Source organism: Anas platyrhynchos, chromosome 6 (assembly GCF_047663525.1).
Source record: "Anas platyrhynchos isolate ZD024472 breed Pekin duck chromosome 6, IASCAAS_PekinDuck_T2T, whole genome shotgun sequence".
Lineage (NCBI taxonomy): Eukaryota > Metazoa > Chordata > Aves > Anseriformes > Anatidae > Anas > Anas platyrhynchos.
Genome location: NC_092592.1, coordinates 25,986,669 through 26,010,205, shown reverse-complemented (window position 1 = coordinate 26,010,205; position 23,537 = coordinate 25,986,669). Strand labels below are relative to the sequence as shown.

General features: G+C 36.3%; 1 protein-coding gene across 5 annotated transcripts in view; it reads left to right on the top strand.

Moving 5' to 3' along the window:
- The window catches only part of KNDC1 (kinase non-catalytic C-lobe domain containing 1), a 62,758-nt gene that overhangs the window by 34,752 nt on the left and 4,469 nt on the right, over nucleotides 1-23,537 (top strand). The window contains exons 9-26 of one of the 5 annotated variants that reach the window (XM_027460148.3): nucleotides 48-109; nucleotides 2,296-2,454; nucleotides 2,790-2,867; nucleotides 3,076-3,169; nucleotides 3,345-3,507; nucleotides 3,595-4,439; nucleotides 4,553-4,697; nucleotides 6,320-6,411; nucleotides 8,654-9,057; nucleotides 16,936-17,029; nucleotides 17,148-17,245; nucleotides 17,531-17,742; nucleotides 18,994-19,107; nucleotides 19,514-19,661; nucleotides 19,918-20,094; nucleotides 20,669-20,884; nucleotides 21,210-21,292; nucleotides 22,660-22,810. In XM_027460148.3, the coding sequence (XP_027315949.3) occupies nucleotides 48-109; nucleotides 2,296-2,454; nucleotides 2,790-2,867; nucleotides 3,076-3,169; nucleotides 3,345-3,507; nucleotides 3,595-4,439; nucleotides 4,553-4,697; nucleotides 6,320-6,411; nucleotides 8,654-9,057; nucleotides 16,936-17,029; nucleotides 17,148-17,245; nucleotides 17,531-17,742; nucleotides 18,994-19,107; nucleotides 19,514-19,661; nucleotides 19,918-20,094; nucleotides 20,669-20,884; nucleotides 21,210-21,292; nucleotides 22,660-22,810 (3,335 nt within the window). Of the gene's footprint in view, nucleotides 1-47; nucleotides 110-2,295; nucleotides 2,455-2,789; nucleotides 2,868-3,075; nucleotides 3,170-3,344; nucleotides 3,508-3,594; nucleotides 4,440-4,552; nucleotides 4,698-6,319; nucleotides 6,412-8,653; nucleotides 9,058-16,935; nucleotides 17,030-17,147; nucleotides 17,246-17,530; nucleotides 17,743-18,993; nucleotides 19,108-19,513; nucleotides 19,662-19,917; nucleotides 20,095-20,668; nucleotides 20,885-21,209; nucleotides 21,293-22,659; nucleotides 22,811-23,537 lie in introns of those variants that run through there. The other 4 variants (XR_011810079.1, XM_027460149.3, XR_003497971.3 and 1 more) reach the window with 4 other exon arrangements.

The following is a 23,537-nucleotide window of genomic DNA, read 5'->3' as shown; positions in this document are numbered from 1 at the left end:
TAAAGCAAATATCTTACCTTTTCTTTCTGGTTTCTTTTCTCGTTTAGAATCTTGTGATATGTTTTATTTAGCTCCTGAAATTGAAGAAGAAGATGTAGATACTGAGAAGGTAATGTGGCAGGTTATGTAGGTTGCTGTTCATTTTATCAAAGGATAGTAGTATCCCTCTGCCCCTTAAAGAAGAAAGCAAAACTCTGAAAAGTAAGAGATCAAGATTCAGCAAGAAAGCAAGATTCTGATATTTTTCTCAGTATTTCTCAGATTTTTGTGGCTTGTTATATATTGGTCTACCATAAAACTTAGTTGCTTCTAAAAAATCATTTTGCCTTCCAAAATTATTTGAGTAACTGCCAAAATCTGTTCTTCAATAGTTTTCCATAAGGCTTACTTATTTTCAGTTTGTTAATACTAAGACTTTGAAGTCATGTTTTCATGTTCTGGAGGTCATGCTGAGATCAATATTTTAGACTGTCTAGGCTAAAGCCCAAACTAATCTGCTTTGAAATATTGGAAAATATTGCTAGCAGCATATTTTTATTTTGGGAACGTGAATTATGGCAATGTCTCTTACCCATATAGTTCTCCTAGAGCTTTTTGCTAGAGATGCCCTAAGTTGCTCTCAGACCAGAGATGATTAAAATGTTAATAACAAGGTGAGCTTTTGAGAGTTATGGAAATAGATTTTACTGTATCTTTCTATTATATAAGAGTAAAAGAGGCTAGCTAATATGTACCTTGTGTCCTATAAGTCGTTTAACATTAGAAATAGTAATCATGAAAAAAACGCATTAAAAATCTACTAAAGACTTTCTGTAAATTTATCTGTAACTAGAAAATGCTCATATATCTTCTTTAAAGTTTCTCTTTCTTCTTAAACTGCTTTGATCCAGCATGCAGTTTTTTTAATAGCTTCAGAAGCTTAAACTAACCCTCAAATACAATATAGCAGTTTCACCAGATAGTACAAATTAATACTCTGAGTCCTTATGCTTTATTCTTTTTCTTAAGAAAATCTAAAGTAATATTTTGTTCTTGTTTTCTCTGCAACATTATATATAGAATAATCTGAGTTCATAATTTGGCTTTTTCCTGTTATTTGTATAACATTTTGGATTTTATGAAAATTTAGTTAGGATTATACATAGGAATAAACACTGTGTAGTGCCAGTCACAGTAACTACGTCAGTAAAGGAAACTTTTTTAAGGATGTGCTGGATTGGATGGCAAGTTTTTCCTAAATAAATAAATTTAGGTTGAAATTGTGATCTTGGAATTCTGAACCTACAGGGAGGAAAATCATTTGATTATGACAGAGCTGCTTTCTCTATTTCAAACATTCTATACCTATTAGTAGCTTTTATTCAACAGCTCAAAAGATTCACAGGCTACTTTCTTTCTTGTGAACTTCCTTGTTACATTGTTGGTGTCATTCACTTGGCTCTAAAGGGTGTTAGAAAACATTTTGTTGGACCACAGTATCACACTTAGGTTTCTGTCAGCTGAGCCTTTTTAATGCCTTTCATAAGCTACATGAAGAAGTACGGTGCTTTCACTTTGTCAAAATTATATTTTTGGAGTGTGCTAACATATGTAAATCAAGCATTAAATAGTCTGACTCTGTCTCTGTCTGAAGATTGTAATTCTTCAAATAAAATAAGAAATCTTGTGAAGACCAGGTACTTTTCAAGGTCCCCCATCATGGCAGTTTCAATTGGTCTAGCTGCAGGTAGCACAATAATTCCTAAAATAAATATACAGTACCCAGTTTTTCTGATAGGTATAATCATCTCTGTAAAATATGACTTGTACTGGCAATCTTGTAATTACTTTGTGCCATTTTCTTTCTGAATTATCATGACCTTTTTAAGTAAATTACTGCTGGCCAGGCTTTATTGTAGAACTCTAAGGCTTGCAGCAATAGGTCTTTATATAAGAAAGGAGCTCTTCAAAATGTTTCTAAACCCCCCTTTTTTCCTGAATAATTTTCATAGATAAAGAATAAGACAAATTTTGTCTGTTGCTCCAATAGTAGAAAATTAGCTACTATTATTGGCCCTGCATGCATAACAGCTGTTTTTTGAAATATGCTGGGATTTTCATCAGCATCTTCAAAAGCCAAATGTAATCTGTACTTTGGAAGTGCTAGTTTCGCAGGGGGTGCCTTTTGGATAATTTGCTGGATTTGGTTTTGAGGAACGGCTATTTTTTGCTTTTTTTTTTTTTTTCTGTTGTTGTTTGGTTTTGGTTTTTGTTTGTTTGTTTACATCTTACCTCTCTCCTGTGTTACATGATTAGGTCTGCATTTATGGTGTTGCTGCAGTTCTGTGGATGGCAGCAAAATACGGCTTTCCACCTAATCACAAGCTAGCATTGCCAAGAAAATTAAAAAACCTTCTTCTGGATATGGCAAAAAAAAATCCTGAAGAAAGACCTTCTGTAGCTGATGCAATTAAGGTTACTGGATTTAAGCAATTTTATTTGAAATTTAGTTCTGTGTGAAGTCTAATTTTAGTGATTTGAATATCAAAATGGTAATATCTTTTTTCTGTAGTAGCTTGAAACCTAACTGATAACCAGTCACTTTGGATGATGTTTTTAAAGTTACATCCCTAAGGATGTGTTCTTAATGTATATTGACATTATTAATAAAGTACTTGGAATAAGTTTCTAAAACATTCTAACCTTGGATTGCTTTTAACTATTTACCTTGACTTTATCCCTGTCCAAGAATATCTCACATGATGAAAAACTTATTTATTGTCTGAAAACTATGATTTATTTTTTTTTAGACATGCAGTTATTATTTACTTGAACAAGGAGTAAACAGCAAAAATATTTTGGCATTGTTGAATAAATCTGTCTTTAAGGTACGAGTGCCGCCTTTTTTAATTCTCTACGTTTTTTAAATTAGTTCTGTTAAATGTGTTCCAGTCATATTTTTCTCCACTGCAAATATAGTTAGATCTGTTCAGACTGAGGGGGAGGGGGAAGCATTTTCTTGTAGTAATGCGCTGAGTAGAATTTTAAAAAGAAAATGCTAATAAATTCAGTTTGGACTTCAATTTTTATTGTTAGGCTGCTGAGGAAGACGTAATCTCTTCTCAGAATCATGGTGCTTTTGAAATTAAAAATGAAAGACTTGAAATGAGTCCTTCAGAGTCAAGCCTAGGTAAGCAGACTCTTATGTATTTCAGGTTTTTTAATTTTCTCTAGAACAGTTCACTGTATGAGATTTTCTCTGTCAAGTGCATAGGTCTTTTTCTGTCTAAATTGGTTATTATTTACATCGCATTTATATTTTACATGTTTTTCATCTTTCATCTAATTGTGTTTTTTGCTTTCAGGATTTGTGCCTATTACCAGTGAAAGTAAACTTATAGCAGTTAAAGGACCAGTACCGTGCCAGATTTCCCTAAACAGTGAGAAACCTACATTACCTGCAGCATTCACCTCTCCTGCAACTCACTTTAAGCCTATCATTCTGCAACAAGATGCAAACGTAACAAAGTTAGTATATCCTGAAGCAAAATAAGTTAAAGCTGCACTCTTATACCTACTGGATGTGTCCTGTAAAAATTCTTTTTTCCTTTTCAGAGAGGTTCACATGCCAGCTACTGAGAAATTCAAGAAAGAGATGAGAACAGAAAGACACACGGACCACAACAAATCAGGATATGTAGAAGACTCTAAAAGCTATGGTATCAAGGACAGAGTTGTTGTTGAAACTGCACCTGAAATACCTGAGTGTCATTTACAAGTTCCAGGCCACTCATTCCAAATATCTTCAGAAGAGCAAAAGTCAGGTAGTGTGCTTACTTCTGCAGTTACATTACCACCACCATCTGATTCCTCACATGTTCTACAAGGAAAAAGCATTTTATCTGATGTTCCTTCAAACTCCTTAGCTTGTCCTACATCTCCTAATTCTCTACATATAAATAACATCATTCTGAAAAATGACTCAGAGAAAAGAGTTTTAACATTTGTACCAGTACACTTAGCTGTGTCTGAGCAAATACCAAATAAGCCTCTTCGTTCAAGAATTGCTTCTGATTGCTATCATAGTTTGCCAGTGCTACTTTCGAGTACTATTGCAAGTTATCAACTGAGCATGCAAACAGAAAATGAGTCCTCCCTGTGCAAAGTGCAAAACTGTGAGACTGCTAATACACAGAATGCATTTGACAAAAGTAACCAAGTTGTTCAAACCAACTGCCAAGAAATTGAGTGTGCTATAACTGTAGACAGTATTTTCACTGACCAAGGACAAACACCATGTACCTCACTGGATGAAAGTACTTCTTGTGTCTTTGATGTGGAAGTCCTGTCTCATCAGAACAGAACAAATGACACTTTGCTACAGAAAGTGGTTTATCTTATACAAGAAGAGTTTGCATTTGATGGCTATCTAGAGAATGGAGTTGAAGTTTTTGATATGGGTATGTACAATTTCTTCTGTATGTTATATCACTGATATGTAAGAATACTATTAGTAATATCTTTTTTCTCCATTTTTCTTATGTTTTATTTTTTATTTAAAAAAAAAAAAAAGGTAACTTCATTTTAACATTAAAGGAAATTAAGTTTGGTGTGTTCTCTGATACAATCTGTGAGAAGTTTTGTGACCTCTACTGGGATGAAAAATTACTGGAGAATCTCTATCAAGTAGTAAATGGAGAAAGAGCTTCACATTTATGGTAACTATTTTTCAGCGTTTTCCTTCTTACAGTTCAATTTAATGCTCTCTACTTCACAGAAGCGGGAAAGGATATGCAGCTCCTCTTCGGGTATCTTTATTTCTTTCCTGTCAACTGATAATTTCCCAGTCTATCAGATACTTCAAGGCCTTCTCCATAGCAAATAGCGTTTAATGACTTAAAAGAAGATATTTCCTATTAAGTTTGTCTGTAACTCCATCCTAGGATAGCTGAATAATGGAGGTCAAATATTGTTTTCAACCATTGTTGGAGAACTTCAAAGTTGTGATAGAGGCTGTTTAAAGTGAAATAAATTGTCCCTACTGTTCAGTTTAATTATTCGATTTGAGTTCAGTTATTTATGCACTATTCCAAGCTCTCATTAAGTTAACAATAAATTACCTTGGTACATCTTTTTGTTCTAATCACACTTGAGAACAAATAAATTAATTTAGCTTTACTATAAATATTTTACTTAAACTTAGTTTAATTCAGTACGCCTTCTGGCAATCTTTTGTAGGTAGTCCATTAAGTGAGAAAACACCAGTTTAATTTCTTATTTTTACTACTTCATCTTCAGTGACTTATCTGCCAGAAAAATAATAAAAATAATTCCCGTTTTATTGCAGCATCCAAATGTAGTCTACTTTATCAAAAAAACAAACAAACAAAAAAAAAACCTGAAGGCTATCATAAACAGTAATGTTTATATGTGGAAGTTATGTATGTTTTCTTTGTCATGATCTGGAATTACAAACTGGAAGTTTTGACTGGAAGCTTGGTGAATATGGTATAAAAAAGAAATCGATGTTAAAAGATACATTTTCTTTACAGCAAGTTTCAGGGATAATAGACTACATCCAAATATCAGGTACCAACTTACTGGCTCCTTTTCCATTTGGTTGAGATTTCTAAAAAGCCATAAAAACTGGTGGGAGGGGTTAGGTTCTTAATTCCCAGAGTTGAATGTTATGGCATAAGAAACTTGAGCTGTTGTAAACGAGGTATATGAAGAAGTCATCCTCAATAAGAACTGCTATTGAAAAGCAAAGTCTTTGAGAGCAGGAGTGGAAAGGACATAATGTATTATTCACTATAAGAATAGAGGTCTAGCTTTTAGCTCACACTCAAGAACGACCTTTTGAAACTGATATCAGATGTCTTGGAGAAACTACTTACTTAGTACTCTTCAGACACTGCTAAAGAATATAACTGTTTTTAATAATTACCTTCTTTGAGTTAAAATTATCGTTATTTTTATTAGGGATGACTTACAGTCACAGTGTTATCTAGAGGGTGAATCCTGAGTGATAAACCTTTTACAGTAATTTGTGGTATAAGTTATGTATAGAGTTATGCCTTTTGTCTGTATGTATTCTGATATTTCTGTTGTAATTTTGCCAATTGCTGTAAAGGAAAATCTCTGCATCTTACTTGGTATGCTTTAATGTCCATTTGAAATTTTTATCTTGTCAAATAACGCCTGAAGCTGAACATGCAAACTTCAGGAGGTGGTTAAATGCAGTAAAGTTCTTCACATATGTGGTGACAAAGGACATTTGTAAAATGTAAATATATAAGGATATTAAATGTTATTTTTCCCAATCCTCATGTATTTTCAGCATAGCTGAAGCAGATGACTCGAAGCATGGCAATGTATTCCAAGATCTGAAGAAATCTGACAGCTTTTTGGCAAGCAGTGATCAGACAGAGGGTGAGAAGGGAATTTGTGTTTCTAGATCTTTGTGTGTGCTGGGAATCTATCAGTGACTCAGCTTTGGAGAGATTGCCACTTTCAGTAGGTTTTCAGGAAAATATTCAGCTTAGCACTTACAAAAATTATCAGTGAATCTGAGCATTATCAATGCCTTGGAACTGTTGTATTTTATATGAAACTTATGTATGACCAACTGTCATTGGGTAAGGGGATGCCTTTTTAGTTTACTAAAGCAAGATGTGACTGTTGAAAAAATCCTGAATCCTAACTGCTACATGTTGTTTTCATGTGTTCATCCAGTAGATGTTTTTACCTCCTTCCTGGTAATTCCTCAATGACTTATTTCCCTGTTCTTCTATTCACTGAAGTAATTTTTTTAAAAGATAGCAAAAGAAACTATGGGTCAACTGATTTGTTTATCAATATATCATGTGATGCAAAATTTTTGCTTTCTGAACACAAAGTTGTGTACAAGACACCATTCCATGGCAGTTGTTGAGCTTATATTAGTGGATTGTTTATTTGAACTACTTCAGAGTGGGCTTTGCATTTTTTCCAGCATACTTTGTAATTGAATATTTACAAAATGTTTCATCTTTCAGTTACTGAGTTAGAGTCTGGCCTGAGACTGGTAAATCCCATTTTTATGACAAACATTGTCCTCGCTAGGCTTGGTATATTCAAGGACAGGTTGTATTTGATTGTGATTGTATGAGTTGTTGTGTGTTTTTTTTAATAGCATTTCACAGAAATGGAAGAAAAATAGTTGAGAAATTCTTAGAAGGACAAAAACAACAGCATATTTAAAGATCTGCTCTTAGTCTTTGTTTTGCTAAACTGGAATGTCACTACTTTTTATGACAATATCAGAATGGATTTTCATTTTCCTTGTTAACCCTAGCAGCACTTCTGTGTGCTTCTTTTTAAGAAAGATTAGCTCAAACTGAGAGAGGGGGCTGTATGCAGTACTTTATGTGAGGTTCTCAGTGGTTTACAACATTATTAATCTTTTCTGGACATCTTTAGTTTTATACAATATATTGTATTAAATAGCAATACAGCTCAGTTACATATTTAAAGTACAGAGAGAAGTGAAGGTATTATGTGTATATATGCAACTACACATAGTAATAAACTGCAGTGTTAGGAACAATAAGAAGGTAATGTCTGTTGCTGGCAAGGGAATACCATTGAAAAGCTATGCTTCTGGAACCTTAATAGAAACTACCGCACCTTTCTGGGTATCTCAACAGTTTTATTAAAAAAAAAAATATGCTTTGTGCAGCTGCCACAACTCAGTTGTGCAATTTGTTTCTGTAAATTTACATTATGAAACCTTGCCTATTTCAGGAGTCCCAAATCTCCTTTTCAGCATGTTTCCATTAATTCTTACATAAAGTGCATATTATTCCGTCTATTTTTAAACTGTATTACTTCTCTGTTTTGAGCAAAGTTAGATAATTTACGGAACAGCTTATCCCCCTACTGTCACTTAACTTTTATGGCGTAACTTCAATTTGTAAGTTTGCACTGGCTGCTGTTATACTCTGTTACAATTTTCCATTTTGGCTCAGAATGAGAGCAAATGTAGAGCCAGACTTTCCCATGGGATATGTGACTTCTTTGCACCAGTAATTCGGGTCCATTTGAGCCCCAAGTCTGGCATATCTAAGCCCTGGAGGATTTCTCAAGTGAAAAGAGACACTTGTGGCAGGCATAAAAGCACCTGTCAGAATCATACCAACTTTTCTTTGACTGTCACCTCAATCCTTTTCATTTGGTAGTAGCTATTATAACTGCATAGAAGTCCCATCATAGCCCAAATGAATGAGTAGGAAGTTTAACATGTCCCCTTTGGCTGTGTCAAATGCCATCTATGTATAGAATAAAAGCTTCAAGACCTATAGATGAAAAGGACCTCAAGAGCCAAGCTTTTGCTGATGCGTACACAGGTCTGATATTTTTGTTTAGAAATTTCTGTAGTATGCTTTTATTAAATGCTCGTTCTACGTATGCAGAATGTATTTTCTAATTTTCAGAAACTTACTGACCAAAACTTAATTATTCTGAAATGTCTTTAACACTTTACAACATGCAGTTGACAAGAAAACACAGAGCTAAAATAAATATGTAACACTGTTAGAGGGCATAGGTAGTCTCATGACTGTAGTGTTTAAATTTAAAAAGCATGCATCACAGAGTGACCATTATTTCTCCCCCCACCTCTGCACTCCTCTAGGAGAAGGGGAAGCAACCTTTGACATGAAGGATGAGCTTATGATAAATACATCATTAGCTGAGATGAGTTTTGATGGAATGCCTTCAGATAATTTCAAAAAAGAATCAAGGCTGCAGAATACTACCCCTATAGAAAAAGAAGGGCAATGTTTACAAAGCAATGGCTGTCATATTGGTCCAGACTTTGCAGAGGAAAATGTAGAGCCGCAGGAAGAAACCATAATAAAGACAGATGGAAACAACTACCTTGTGCCTCCAAATCTACCTGACTTTCATGGCTGTAGTCCGGGTTGGAGCAGTGCATTTTATGGAGCTGAATGTTTTGATTCAGAAGTTCATAGTTACATGAAAAATCTTGGAAAGCAGAAATCAAGTGAGTCACAAAATATAGATGCTAAAAAAGTGGTGAGTATATTGATTTAAAATCACTAAGATCCCTCTTTACTTGCTGGTTAAAAGTATGATTAAATTTGTCGCATTGTACTGATTTCAACCCCACTTTCTTCTTTTAAATATTGACTCTGTTGTACTGTTTATATAAAAAAGTCTTGGTACAGTAGAATATCTTTAAGATTATATAGCTGAAAAATTTTATAATATTGTATTAAATGTTCTTTTGCATAATATTTTATTAAAATGCTTTTTAAAGGTTTTGTTACTACAAATTCAACAGAGGATAATTTAAGTTGTCAGCTTCTTCTTGTTCTCAACAAATTTTTTTCTTTTACTACCACAATATCAATAATAAATTTATTGATCTTTCTGTGAAACACGGTGTATTTAAAATAAAAACATGGAATCATAATGCTCCAATTGCACCAAGTGTTAAATCCTGAGCATTTAACCTGAGCAAAGAAAAGCTTCATAAAATTCGGCTATTTTTTAAAACTCTATCAGTCATGGATGTTACAAGTTTTGACTAGTCTATATATAAAATAGTGAAAGAAATATGAAACTGAGATTAATGGGTTTTCTTTTCTGCTATTGCAGCAGACAGGAGACCATGATTCTTAGCTGTAAGCCAATCAGTTATGAATATGTGAGTGAATTGCAGCTTTACCCAGCTTCTTTCTGCTATCTCTTTGGTGCCTGATTGATCAAACCAACCACTACAAATCAACAGTGAAAATATATGGCATGACTTTAATTTCCATACCAATAGCTGACAAAGACGTCAGTTCATACTTAATTTTGAACAATATAGATGTTGCTGGTGTGGTTGATAGGGGTAGGATTTAGCATTTATGAGTCCTTGTGTATTGTACTTCCAATGTAGCTAACAGCTGTATTTGTACAGCTAAGTGTTTTCAGCTAGTTTTATTTGATAATATGAGTATTTATACATATTATACTTGGAGCACAAGTTATTTAGAAAATAAATGTGGTCATTAATACTTCATAAATGTTAATGGTTAACTCTGTGTGTAAACATCGAATAAGTGCTGTGCAAATGTCAAGCAGAATGATGCACTATCTAAACCAAAATTCTGAGAATTAGACTCAGTGTGAAAATTAACATGGGGAGCTCAAAAAAACCAATTATTTTAATATTTAGTAGATGATTCTCTACTGTAAAATCTAACAGACATGTCTAGCAGCAGAAGGACTACAAAGGCGAAAGGAAGGCTGGTAAGTGATTCATTTGAGCAGGAAGGTGGTTTGAGGTGCTGGAGAAAGTTTCTACCTGCCTTGTAAGGTAGAGCTGTTTGTCTCTAGCCTCTCCTTCCTTGTCTAAATCATCTGTTAACCATTTTTGTTTCAGAAAACAGCTCACATTATCTGTAGTCTAATTCTCATTACCCGGCAAGGATTATATATAAGCCACTTGCTGAGGCGATCGGCTCCGGGGCAGACACATTCTGCAGCAGAGTGGGGGATCAGGCAGGGCTAATTTTTCTGGCATTGAGCCCACTCGAGGGAGCCGCCAGGACCTGGCAGCCCTCACGAGGTTAGGTGAACGAGGCGAGAACGAGGCATAGGCGGACCCAGCACTGAAGGTGGAGCCAACAGCGCCCCCCCTAGTTCATAAGCTGCTGCTAGGGAGCACGAGTGACCAGGAGAGTGATGAACAGAATGAACAGAATGGGCAAACTGGGCGTGGCGCGTCAGAAGGGTGAGGCGTAGCAGTTAACAGGATGGACAAACAGGGCGTGGCACATCAGAAGGGTGAGGCGTGGCAGTTGGCGTGGCAGGTAAAAGGATGGGCAAACTGGGCGTGGCACGGCAGAAGGGTGAGGCACGGCAGTTAACAGGACAGGCAAATAGGGCGTGGCGCGTCAGAAGGGTGAGACACAGCAGATGGCGTGACAGTTAACAGGACAGGCAAACAGGAGGAGCTGGAAGCCATCGTGCGGCAGGCAGGCTACGACTTGGTTGCCATCATGGAAGCGTGGTGGGGCCACTCTTATGACTGGAATGCTGCAATGTCTGGCTATAGGCTCTTCAGAAGGGACAGGCAGCATGGAAGGGGTGGTGGTGTGGCTCTCTGTATCAGAGAGAGTTTTGATGTCGTGGAACTTGAGGCTGGGAATGATAAGGTGGAGTCCCTATGGGTTACGATCAGCGGGAAGGCCAACAAGGGAAGCATCCTGGTGGGGGTCTGTTATAGACCACTGAACCGGGATGAGGAGACTGATGAGGAATTCTAGAGGCAGCTGACAAAAGTTGCGAAATCGTCAGCGCTTGTTCTCATAGGGGACTTCAACTCCCCAGATATATCCTGGAGGCACAACATAGCCCAGAGAAAGCAGTCTAGGAAGTTTCTGGAGAGCGTGGAAGATAGCTTCCTGACGCAGCTGGTTAGTGAGCCTACCAGGGGAGGTGCCCTGCTAGACCTTCTCTTCACAAACAGAGAAGGACTGGTGGGAGATGTGGTTGGAAACTGTCTTGGGCAGAGTGACCATGAAATGGTAGAGTTCTCCATTCTCAGAGAAGCCAGGATGGGGACCAGTAAAACTGCTGTATTGAACTTCCAGAGGGCTGACTTTGAACTGTTCAGGACACTGGTTGGTAGAGTCCCTTGGGAGGTGTTTCTGAAGGGCAGAGGAGTCCAGGGAGGCTGGGCGCTCTTCAAAAAGGAAATCTTATTGGCACAGGAGCAGTCTGTCCCCGTGTGCCCAAAGATGAGCAGGCGGGGGAGAAGACCGGCCTGGCTGAACAGAGAATTGTGGCTTGAGCTTAGGAGGAAAAAGAGGGTTTACAATCTTTGGAAAAGAGGGCGGGCCACTCAGGAAGATTATAAGGATGTTGTGAGGCAGTGCAGGGACAAAATTAGAAAGGCCGAAGCTCATCTGGAGCTCAATCTGGCAACTGCCATCAAAGACAACAAAAAGTGTTTTTACAAATACATTAATGCAAAACGGAGGACTAAGGAGAATCTCCAGCCTTTACTGGATGCAGGGGGGCACTTAGTTTCAAAAGATGAGGAAAAGGCGGAGGTGTTTAATGCCTTCTTTGCTTCAGTCTTTAGCGGCAAAACCAGCTGCTCTCTGGATACCCAGTACCCTGATCTGGTGGAAGTCACTATCCATGAGAAAATGGTTGGCGGCCTGCTATGGCACTTGGATGTATGCAAGTTGATTGGGCCAGATGGGATCCACCCGAGGATACTGAGAACTGGCGGAGGAGCTGGCCAAGCCGCTTTCCATCATTTATCAACAGTCCTGGCTACTGGGGGAGGTCCCAGTCGACTGGCAGCTAGCAAACGTGACGCCCATCTACAAGAAGGGCCAGAGGGCGTACCCGGGAAACTGTAGGCCCGTCAGTTTGACCTCAGTGCCAGGGAAATTCATGGAGCAGATTATTTTGAGTATCATCACGCAGCACTTGCAGGGCAACCAGGTGATCAGGCCCAGTCAGCATGGGTTTATGAAAGGCAGGTCCTGCTTGACGAACCTGATCTCCTTCTAAGATAAAGTGATGCGCATGGTGGATGAGGGAAAGGCTGTGGATGTGGTCTACCTTGACTTCAGCAAGGTTTTTGACACCGTTTCCCGCAGCATTCTCCTCAAGAAAGTGTCTACTCGTGGCTTGGACTGGCGTATGCTTTGTTGGGATAAAAACTGGTCGGATAGATAAAAAGTGCCCAAAGAGTCGTGGTGAATGGAGCCAAATCCAGTTGGAGGCCGGTCACTAGTGGTGTCCCCCAGGGCTCGGTACTGGGGCCGGTCCTCTTTAATATCTTTATTGATGATCTGGATGAGGGGATCAAGTGCACCCTCAGTAAGTTCGCAGGTGACACCAAGTTAGGTGCGTGCATCGATCTGCTCAGGGGTAGGAATGCTCTGCAGGAGAATCTGGATAGGCTGGACCAATGGGTTGAGGCCAACTGTATGAAGTTCAACAAGGCCAAGTGCCGGGTCCTCCACCTGGGGTGCAATAACCCCAAGCAGAGCTACAGGCTGGGAGAGGAGTGATTGGAAAGCTGCCAGGCGTAGAAAAACCTGGGAGTATTGGTGGATAGTCTGCTGAATATGAGCCAGCAGTGTGCTCAGGTGGCCAAGAAGGCCAACGGCATCCTGGTTTGTATAAGAAGCAGTGTGGCCAGCAGGTCTAGGGAAGTGATTGTCCCCCTGTACTCAGCTCTGGTGAGGCCGCACCTCGAGTACTGTGTTCAGTTTTGGGCCCCTCGCTACCAGAAGGACATCGAGGTGCTCGAAAGAGTCCAGAAAAGGATGACAAAGCTGGTGAGGGGTCTGGAGAACAAGTCCTATGAGGAGCAGCTGAGAGAGCTTGGATTGTTCAGCTTGGAGAAGAGGAGGCTCAGGGGTGACCTTATCGTTCTTTATAAGTACATTAAAGGAGGCTCTAGAGAGGTGGGGGTTGGTCTATTCTCCCACGTGCCTAGTGACAGGATGAGGGGGAATGGGCTAAAGTTGTGCCAGGGGTGTTTTAGGTTGGATATTAGGAAGAACTTTACTGAGAGGGTTGTGAGGCATTGGAATGGGCTGCCCAGGATAGTGGTGGAGTCACCATCCCTGGAGGTCTTTAAAAGACGTTTAGATGTTGAACTTAGCGATATGGTTTAGTGGAGGACTTGTTGGTGTTAGGTCAGAAGTTGGACTCGATGATCTTGAGGTCTCTTCCAACCTAGACAATTCTGTGATTCTGTGATATCAACCTGTTTTCTGTCCCAGGTTGCTGACAGTCCTGCTTCCTTGCTGTGTTTTTAAAAGGTCAACAAGAAAGTTGATCTGATTCTACAACTCTGTGGCAAAGTGTGCTAAATCAGTGTTTAGGGGGTTCTATTTCAAAGAGTGAATTTATTATTAGTCATTTGGGCATAACTACAGTTATCCTGATTTAGTGGCACTATCCTGTGATAAGGATAGGTTTATTTATTCAGTTCATTTGTTCTTGTCTGCAACAGTAATTGAATACTTAATGAGAGTTTAACCATACAACAAAATTCAGTTTTGGAAACATATATATCTCATTAATGGTCTTATCTCTCCAATAGATATTGAATCATTTGAATGTGTTTTTTGTTTGTTTGTTTGTTTTATTCACCCTTTAAAACTAAATGCAATTAAATTTATTTATTTATTTAAATTTGGATACCTGTAAGTAGGTTTGATAAAATCGGGTTGAGAGAAACACTAATTGCCAGAACATATTATTTGGTATAATTTAATTTATGACAGAATCAAATGCCATAAAACTAATTAACATTTCTATTATTCTGCTCAAACCTGTTAAATACTGCCTGCACCTTAGATAGGTTATGATTTAATTAAATATAAAAAGTAGAACACATTTGTTATATGAACAATATTAACAATGGGATTCATCAGCTAATATGATTCCAAAAAGTGGTAATACATACCCTTCTGTTTAGAACAAATGCGAAGTAACTAGCACAAAAAGTAAAATATCTATGGATCAAAGGTGACACTTTAGCTGTCATAATGATTATTAATGTTTTACTGTGTAGGCGTTTATCAGACAGTATCTTGCAGTTCTAAGGTTCAGCAAAAGTTCACCTTAATTTAGAAAAGTTAGTTTAATTTTTATTCGAATTCATATAAAAAGCCTTGGGCTTGCTTAGTTCTCTTAGAAGTTTGCAAACTGTTGTCACTCTCCTTATGCATCCTCCCCCACGTCTGTATTGCTCCTTACACAAGCTAAGTGCTTGTCCCCTGCCTCACATCACCTCTGGTCCAGCAGCTGCTGATTTTGCTCCTTGGCACAGGACACATCCAGGCAAACCAGTTCAAGTCCTTGCACTAGAGCAAGAACGGGAGGTGACTGCCAGGGCTGCCATTTCTCTAGAGGGAAGTCCAACTCAGCCCTCACAATAAGAAGTTTGTTGTTTTTTTTCTGTACTCTGATAAGATTGCTTGCAGTTCTCTTGCAGCCCCAAGCCTTCACCCTTATCCTGTTTGCCCACACTGAGTTTCAGTTCTCTCTCTAGATCTCATAAGATACTTCTCAGTCTCTGCCAGACTTCTGTGCATCCAGCCAATGACTACAAGGTTTCTAGCAAAAGCTTTGCGTATTCTGTCGACAGTTTTCCCTTTACCATTCTTTTTACTCTTTTCCTTTCTGTTCTGCCAATATTCTGTATCCTTTGGTGAAGCCACACCTCAGCATATAAAAAGTCCTGTTTTGTCATGGATAGTTTGAATCTGCAAATTTCCCAGTGGAAAAAAATAAATCATTACTTCGTTCCTTAGACTTAGCGATGTTCTGTAGAAAAGTGTCCTGACAAGTTAAATGCTCTTCAGAGGATGCAGAATTTCATCAAATAACAACTGAATATGTGAGTTCATCAAAAATGTTTATATTCTAGACCTAAAATGGAAGACATTCTAGAATGGACTGGGAATTAATGCCTTGCTTCTGACTTCATTGTTACTCATCTAAAGTTATTTAAGGGACAAGCCACTTCCTAGAATACCTATTAGATTCCAAACATCAGAAAATAGCCACCCTTTCTGAGTCTCTTTCTGTGATTATATTCTTTTAATCAACTTGTTTTCACTTTAACTGATGAAATGAAAACAAACCTTTAAGTAAATCAAGCTGTCTTTGATTCAGAATCTAGATAATAGTTTTTCTGTGCTTTCACTCTTCTCTACATGGTGACTGTGTAATGGTAATTCTTTTTAAAAAACACAGGGATTTTGTGACTTGCTACTAATGAACTATGTTGTTAAGCCTTTTGAGCTTTTGTGAAAAACAGTGACAGATTTTTCTCAAACTCAAATTAATTTCCAGTAAGTCCATCCCATTAAAGCTAACCTATTTACCAATCTGTTGTTTGATATGTTAGCTCTGAGCTATGAGTTTTTTGATCACTCTGCTTGTGGGAGTTCTGTGTGCTGCATTTAGTCAACTTACTCCATTTGAAATGTAATTGGGTCATTGGTAGTTAACTTAGGACACAAGTGCAAAAGCCACCACTTTCAAAAACAACAACACATACGGTTACTTGTTTCATAACAGATGTGAAGCTTTCAATATGGATGCCCATTTTCATTGGCTAGAAAAAAAAAATAAACCTTTGATATGCAAACAAATATAAATGTTTACACTAACTGGATAAATTGTGATGAGTAGGATCTACTTTCATTTCTATTCCTTGCTTAAGTTATATAATTTAAGAGAAAAATCATTCTTATTTATTATATAAAACATGTAACTATAAAATATTTATATATTGATATATTTATCAATTTTTTATTTATCAATTTTATATTGAATTGAACTTCAAAATTGGGGTGTCCTTTGTAAAGCAGCTCTCCTGGCTGCCTTCTGACTCAGATGCATAATATAATGTAACCATTCTGGTTTGGAAACTATTGCTTCAATAAAACATTCAGTTCTTGCTACAAATATAGGCCAGCTGCTTAACAGAGCATTTCTGGGCTGTAACTGGAAAAAAAAAAAAAAAAAAGTTTTAGTTCTGGATGCCTGCTTAGTGTCAATTAAAAAAAAAAAAAAAAAAAAAGTTCTTGAAAACAAACAGATAAGTGCAATTATAACTCAAGGCATATTGATATAAATGGATTCAGACAAACTTCAATGTTGTGTCATCATACATACACTAGCTCCAGTTCATAACATGTAGAACTGTCACATAACTATTACTTTCCTGGGGAAGGTGATGTGTTCTGTAATTTGTCTCTAAGTGCAGGTGCGAAAGGCAATTCTGCTTGGCTAATAGCATATGCTTGTCTGTTTGGATGTTCACTTTTTTGTACAAAAATAACTACACTAAAACTTTCCTATTAGAACTTTGTATTTACCATTATGATCAGAATCCTTTTTCTCTTTAAATAGGAACTAGAACAATTGCTAATGATGGAGACAAAAAATTACAGAAAGACCATACAGTTTTACCAGAAACTATTGCAGAAAGAAAGAAGAAGCAAAAGTAAGATTACAGCAAATTGTCAGTAATGAAATGGGTGCATATTTATATCATTTAAGAATTTTTCCCTGTATATCAGAATAATTGATGTTTGTATGCTTTGTGTGTTTTCAATCTAAAGGTCCTGAAACTAGATCTATGTTGACCAAATTGAGAGGACAGCTACAGGAGATGAAATCAAAGGTGCAGTTTCTTGAACTGGTGAAGAAATACGTGCAGGCAAGTCAGACTTTATTTTGCTTTGGTTTTATTTGTAATTTCTATACTGTATTAGTGTCATTGTCCACTTAAGTCAATGTATGAGCTGTGAAGTGGTTGTTGTCAAAGTGCCAAATTAAGGAAGGTTTGAAAGAATGATTAAAAGTTGTTGCTAGTGGCGGTGTTTAAAAAGAAAAATTGTATAAAATGTGGTTTGGCTTTAGATTGAGTAAAGCACACCTTGCACAGATTTTCCTGATCATCTTCCTACATTTTAATTTTGCATGGGTTTGCCTCTCTGAGCAGATCATGTATGCAGAACAATGGGGTGTGGAATCCTGTGTGCTTCCTACAGTCATTCACAACAGGAGAACTGACACCATGGATGTGGCACCTACGGATGAGTCATCATTGCTTATTTACTATAATACAGAGAAACATAAATGCAATAATCAAAATGGAATAAGAGTTCTGCAGGCTGGGACACCACTCGGTTTAATGGCTTATTTATATTCTAGGTATAGTGCATTTTGTACATCATTAATTGGGAGTGCGATGAGTCGTATTTATTAATTTTTAAAAAGATATAGTGTCTAGGATAAATCTTGGTTACACAGCACTGCATAAATTTTCCTTTCTGCTTTCAAGTTTAATGTTATTTCTGTGCACACTTATTTGCAGAAATGGGCACGGAAATGGTAAAAAAAAAAAAAAAAAAAAAAGACTGATAAGAAATAAGCCAAATTACTAAGTTTGGATTTGATTAAAACTCAAGCAATTGATAATAAATCAAAAACTAATAACTTTACAGTTCTTTTATCCTTTACTTATTTGAAGTTTGTTTCTGATAGTTGCCATGGAATCGTGGCTTTGTTATTACCACTAGTTTAATAATTCTTCAGAACATACAATTCAATCGTTCTTACTAATGGAGTTTGGATATGAATATCTATAGATTTTGCTTTATAGATTTCTCACCCAGACTTTGGGAATTATCAAGATACAAGCTTATCTCAGGGCTTAGGTGAGGACAAAGTTGTCCTTTAACCCTCAGCTGGGTTAAATTGTTGTTTTATGGTACCTCAGGTAAGGAGGACAGAAACTGCTTGAGAGACTCCATCAGTCTTGTGCTACTGTAAGATTCTAAAAGCAAAAGACACCAGGTAACCCGTAATTCATATTTTCATCCATTTTGAGCAGTCAGAAAAATGCAAGATTGCAGCATTATTTCTGAAAGCTGGAAATAAAACAGCATTTTAAATTGTAGAGGAAGTTTAGAGGCAAGTAAGAGTAAGCCAAGTGTGCTACTCCCAGCTTGTCCTGACTCTTAGAGCCAGTTACTGCTGTTTCTGGTAGTTAATATTTTGCACAAAGTGAACAAACTGTTTTGGAATCAAAGCTTCCACATTCAGCAAACTCAAACTCACATAGTTTGCAGTAGGCCATCAGGTAGACATAGAAATTGACTCGTCTTAAGGTATCTATGAGTATGTATGTACATATATGTATTTATACATATATATACACACACACACATATAATACTATCATTTCTAATGGGTATATAATAAGCATGTTCAATTTGTACTTTTACTGTTGACAATCAAAATATTCATGTGTAAAAATAAAAAGAAATCAAAATTTTCTGTAGAGCTTCAGTTTGAAATCCCTGCTAGTTCTTGATGTTTTGACGATTTTTGCTGTTGCTCTACTCTGATGCGAGAAGAAATTGCATTCTTGCTTGTCTGAAGCTTTTCTTGTGCTTCACAGAAATGCATTTTTAGAAGGCTATGTACAGCAGTTTCTCTACACATTTCGCTATTTCTGCACACAAGAAGAATTTTTGCAGTTTCTTCTTGATAGAATCAGCAGCACTTTATCCAGGTACAGTAACTTCCCATGAAAAATATTATCAAAACACAACTATTTTTCCCCCAAGTATCAAGCAGATGTTTCTGGAAAGACCTACTTAATTAAATTCATTTTTTGATGTTTGTTTTTATAAGATTGGCATGTGAGAGTGAAATTAGAGCAAGTGCTATATTTGGCAATATGGTGTCGTCTTTTATTTTCTGAATTCTGAGTCTTGTTTCTCTCAGTTGTTCAACGTTGGTTAGTAAGTACAATTACAGCTTTGTTTGCACAGAGTCATGGATTCTAGAAATATGAAACAAGAATTTAAGATAGTACACTCAATACCAAATAATATTTGCAGTTTTTCCAGCATTTATTTTTAAATTGGAATTGGATATAAATTCTGGTGCAATAAGTGTCTTTTTCTTCTCACCAGTGCAAGCCTGGATCCTTCCACATCACTTACCAAAATATGTAACCGCAGTTTCTACATCCTGCAGGCTTGGATTGAAGACTGTTACAGTGTAGACTTTGCAACAAATGCAGACCTTTTATGTACCCTAAAAGAATTTATTTCTTCCAAGGTAAACAAGAATTTTAGTGCAATCTTTAAGAAGTAAAAATAAATAAATAAATAAATAAAATAAAATAAAACTAAAAAAAAAAAAAGTCCTAATTACAACTATAGTAAAGTACAAAAAAGGCCAGTGCTATTTTTGATAACCATAGTCAATACATCTGGTTTTGGACAAACCAGACAAACCACTTGTATTTTCTTTCTTTCTTATAATTTACAAGAAATTGAGTTCAATTTTCTGTTAACCTGTTTTTTGTTTACAGGTAGCTCCGTTAAATGGCTATGGTGAACGCTTGTTGTCATTGCTTGAGGATGCTTCTGCCAGGAAAAATGACAGTGCTCAGCTGTGCTACAGCATGGACAAATGCGAAGAAGGGGAGGAGGACAGAAGAACATTGCACTCCATGTATAAAAAACTCTCAGAAGATGTTTCCAGAAAGGTGTGTCCTATGGACTATACTATGTGGAGCACATTTCCATATACTGTTTTTTGACAGTAAAAATCCAGCTTAGGGTCTAGATCCTGATTTACTAATTTTTTATATACCTGTATTTTAAATCTTTTGAAATTATTGAAAGCCTATAAAGTTGTATAAATTAGGATTCTGTCTTAATTGTGCCCTGTCAATTGTTTCAGTAATAATAGATTTAGATAATCCAAATTCTGAGAGGAATTTTTACTCTTCATTGTTGAAATTAGTGTGTGACTCACGTATAAAATTTCAGAATATATATCATTGTATGGCAGTAAGTTTGAAAATACAGAAATTTGGCTTAAATACCAATTGTTGATTGAGATCTGGTAGCTCAGATTCATTACCCATATGTATTGTATTTGCTTAAAATAGCAATGTGAATAAACCAAATAGTGTCTATTGTAACCCTGAAGATTAGCTGAAGAGTTTTGCAGCCAAAAAGGTCTTTCTCTAACAAAATGTTCCAGAAACTTACATCAAGGAACTTACACAATGTTAGCTTTAGAGAAGTTGTAGCTTTACATATTTTTTTCTACAGAACTTTAACTGGAAACTTTCCAAAGGTATGGGACCAATTGCACAGCATCAGAGGGAGCGACTTTACACTATTTCATCGGTTTTGCCAAAGCCATGCTATAGCAGTTTTACAGAAGAATTTCCAGTCTCCTTTGCTAAAGCTGATGAAGTCGGACCGTATATTTTAACAGAATACAGTGCACAACAGCTTTGTTGCCAGCTGACATTACTGCAACAGGTACAAAGGATTAGGTTTACTTGGAAGTACAAATGACATCTGTCTTCCTGTTATATATTCAATCTCCTTTCTCTACCATTTTCCACCCCATTTCAAGCTTAGTAGGCTTCCAATATTTCACTACACTGAAATAAAATACTCCATTTTTGTCTTGAAATCTCTGTGGTAAAACATAGAATGGCTAATTCCATTCTTAGACAGTGATCCATCTGATCAATTTGCTGAAGAAAGAACAACGAATAAAAAAGAAATCAGCCATTTTTATCCCCTAGCATTTTAAAAGAACTGCTAGATCTAACAGATACATCTTGTTCTTTTTGTTTAGGAATTATTTCATAAATGTCATCCAGTACATTTTCTAAATTCAAGAGCACTTGGTGTTAAAGACAAATGTGTTCCTGTCCAAAAGTAAGTTTCTTATTTTAACTGTCCCTCTATTACAGTCATGCATAATAAGTTATTATCACTTAGATATATATAATGCATAATAACTTATTATAACTTATATATGTAATATATCTGGGATATTATATATATAATATATCTGGGAAGAGAGAAACATTTTTAAATACTTTTTTGGGGTGGGGGGCTAGGTAGATATGTAGATATTCTGATTACATATATTTTTTGAATTTCAGGAGACATTACGTATGTGTGTGTGTGTATATATATATATATATATATATGTATATATATATATGTACCTATGCATGCATACGTATGTGATTTGTCACGTATGCAAGGTGATTTCTTTGAAATCTATAGTGGACCAGGCTTAAATATTGTGGAAGATTTGTGTTGTTGGTGTCGCTTCAGAGATCTTTATTTCTGGAGGGAAAAAGAAGTGCAATGGCTTCTGAAACAGGTTACTTGATAATGTACATGCATGTGTGGCGCATGCATGCATAGAAACAACCACTGCAGAACCACGGGGTGGGAAAAGACTTCCCAGGATCATATACTGCAGTATGTCCAGCCCTGCCTTAAGCAAGTCCAGCTGGTGCAGGTTGCCTGGGATTTGTGTGCTCTTTTGTGGGTTCTGAATGTGGATAGGGACCCCACAACCTCCCAGTGCAATGTTCATTTTGCAGTGCTAGGTAAATAAAGTATCAGTCTTCATAGATACAAAAGTAGTTTCCTAGAGTTGTTAGAATGTAGAATGGTTACCAACCTATTTAAATTTATTTGCTAAATGATAATTAACATTTTCATCTGGCCACATGGACTCAATTATATTTTATTTATGCTCTAGTACTTATATACTCAGTGGATTCAGCTAGCTTCTAATTAGTACTTATTAATTACATTACTTGTAGTAGACTTTTCTAAGGATCATCTGTTACAGATTGTTGAAAGGCAGAGGTTAAATCACATGATTTATACTGATTTGAGGTTCAGACATGGAAAAAAATTTGGCACCACTATATAACTGGCTCAATTTCTTTAATAGCAGCAGTTTTTAATGAGCTTACTGGCTGTGATTTTATTAGGGTGTTTTTTACTGCTTGAACAATTTTATTTGGTAATAAGCGGGTGAAGGTGCCTTTATATACAGAAGTATCTACTGTATATGTTTATTGTGTAATCACATATACATGTATGTATACATGTATCTTCTATAAAAAGTAACATAGCTCCCTAAGTACATTGTAAAAAGTTATAAAGTCAGAACTGCAAGCACTGCAAAATTATTTTAAATGGTTAGAAATTGGCACCTTACCTTCAAAAACAAAGTCAACATGACTTATTTTTCTTTTCTTCCACCCTTTCCATAGAGCTGTTTCTGCTGAGGAAGTTTCATTTAAAGTCTGTAATCTGTTTCTATCAAAGTGCATACAGGACCAGTACCTTCTACAATTACTGAGAAATGCAGACAGTACCAGTACCTGGGTTGCTGCTGAAATTGTAACATGTCACACATCTAAGGTTAATCATTGTTTTATTGTATTATTAATTATGAAGCATTTATTTGTTAATGTATATGCGTATGTTAATATATAATGCTATATATAAAACCTGAAAAAGTGTTCTAAAATACACCTGTGCAGTTAACAGCTTAGTTTATTGTAATTAAGAGGGTCTGTTTGATGTTTTAGATGTTTTTTAGTAGCAGGTGTTAATAGAACATAAGAAATGGGTTGCTGAGGAAAAAGAGTTGTCTGATTTTCATAAGAGACCTCTGAGACAGAAAAAAGAAAAACTTGTGGTGAAAGGATGTTAATACAGTCAATAATTCTGATAAAATATGAAAGAAAATACCTCTCTCTTTTCTTCTTTTCATTTAATTTAATTTTCAGTTACTTTGTAGATTTATGTAATAGTACATTTCAGAAGTAACTTGATTCTATTAAATTTTAATGTCTATGCAGATCTTACTTTTTTCAAAACAAACAGCTGTTGAATCTTGTGATTAACTAAAATTTCAGAACTGTGCATATTGCTTATATACCTCTTGATAGTTTGACAGAAAGTCACTCTTTAAACTTGATTAGTACTTTGAATTCTGAACTGAATCCTGGAAAAACATCTTAGCAAATATGCGTCTATTAGTAATGGGGAGCTACCAGTTGATTCCTTTCTAACAACTGAAAAACATGAGTCTGCATCTGCTCACAATTATTTTATTTTATTTTTAGCTCTGGGAGTTTGGAGC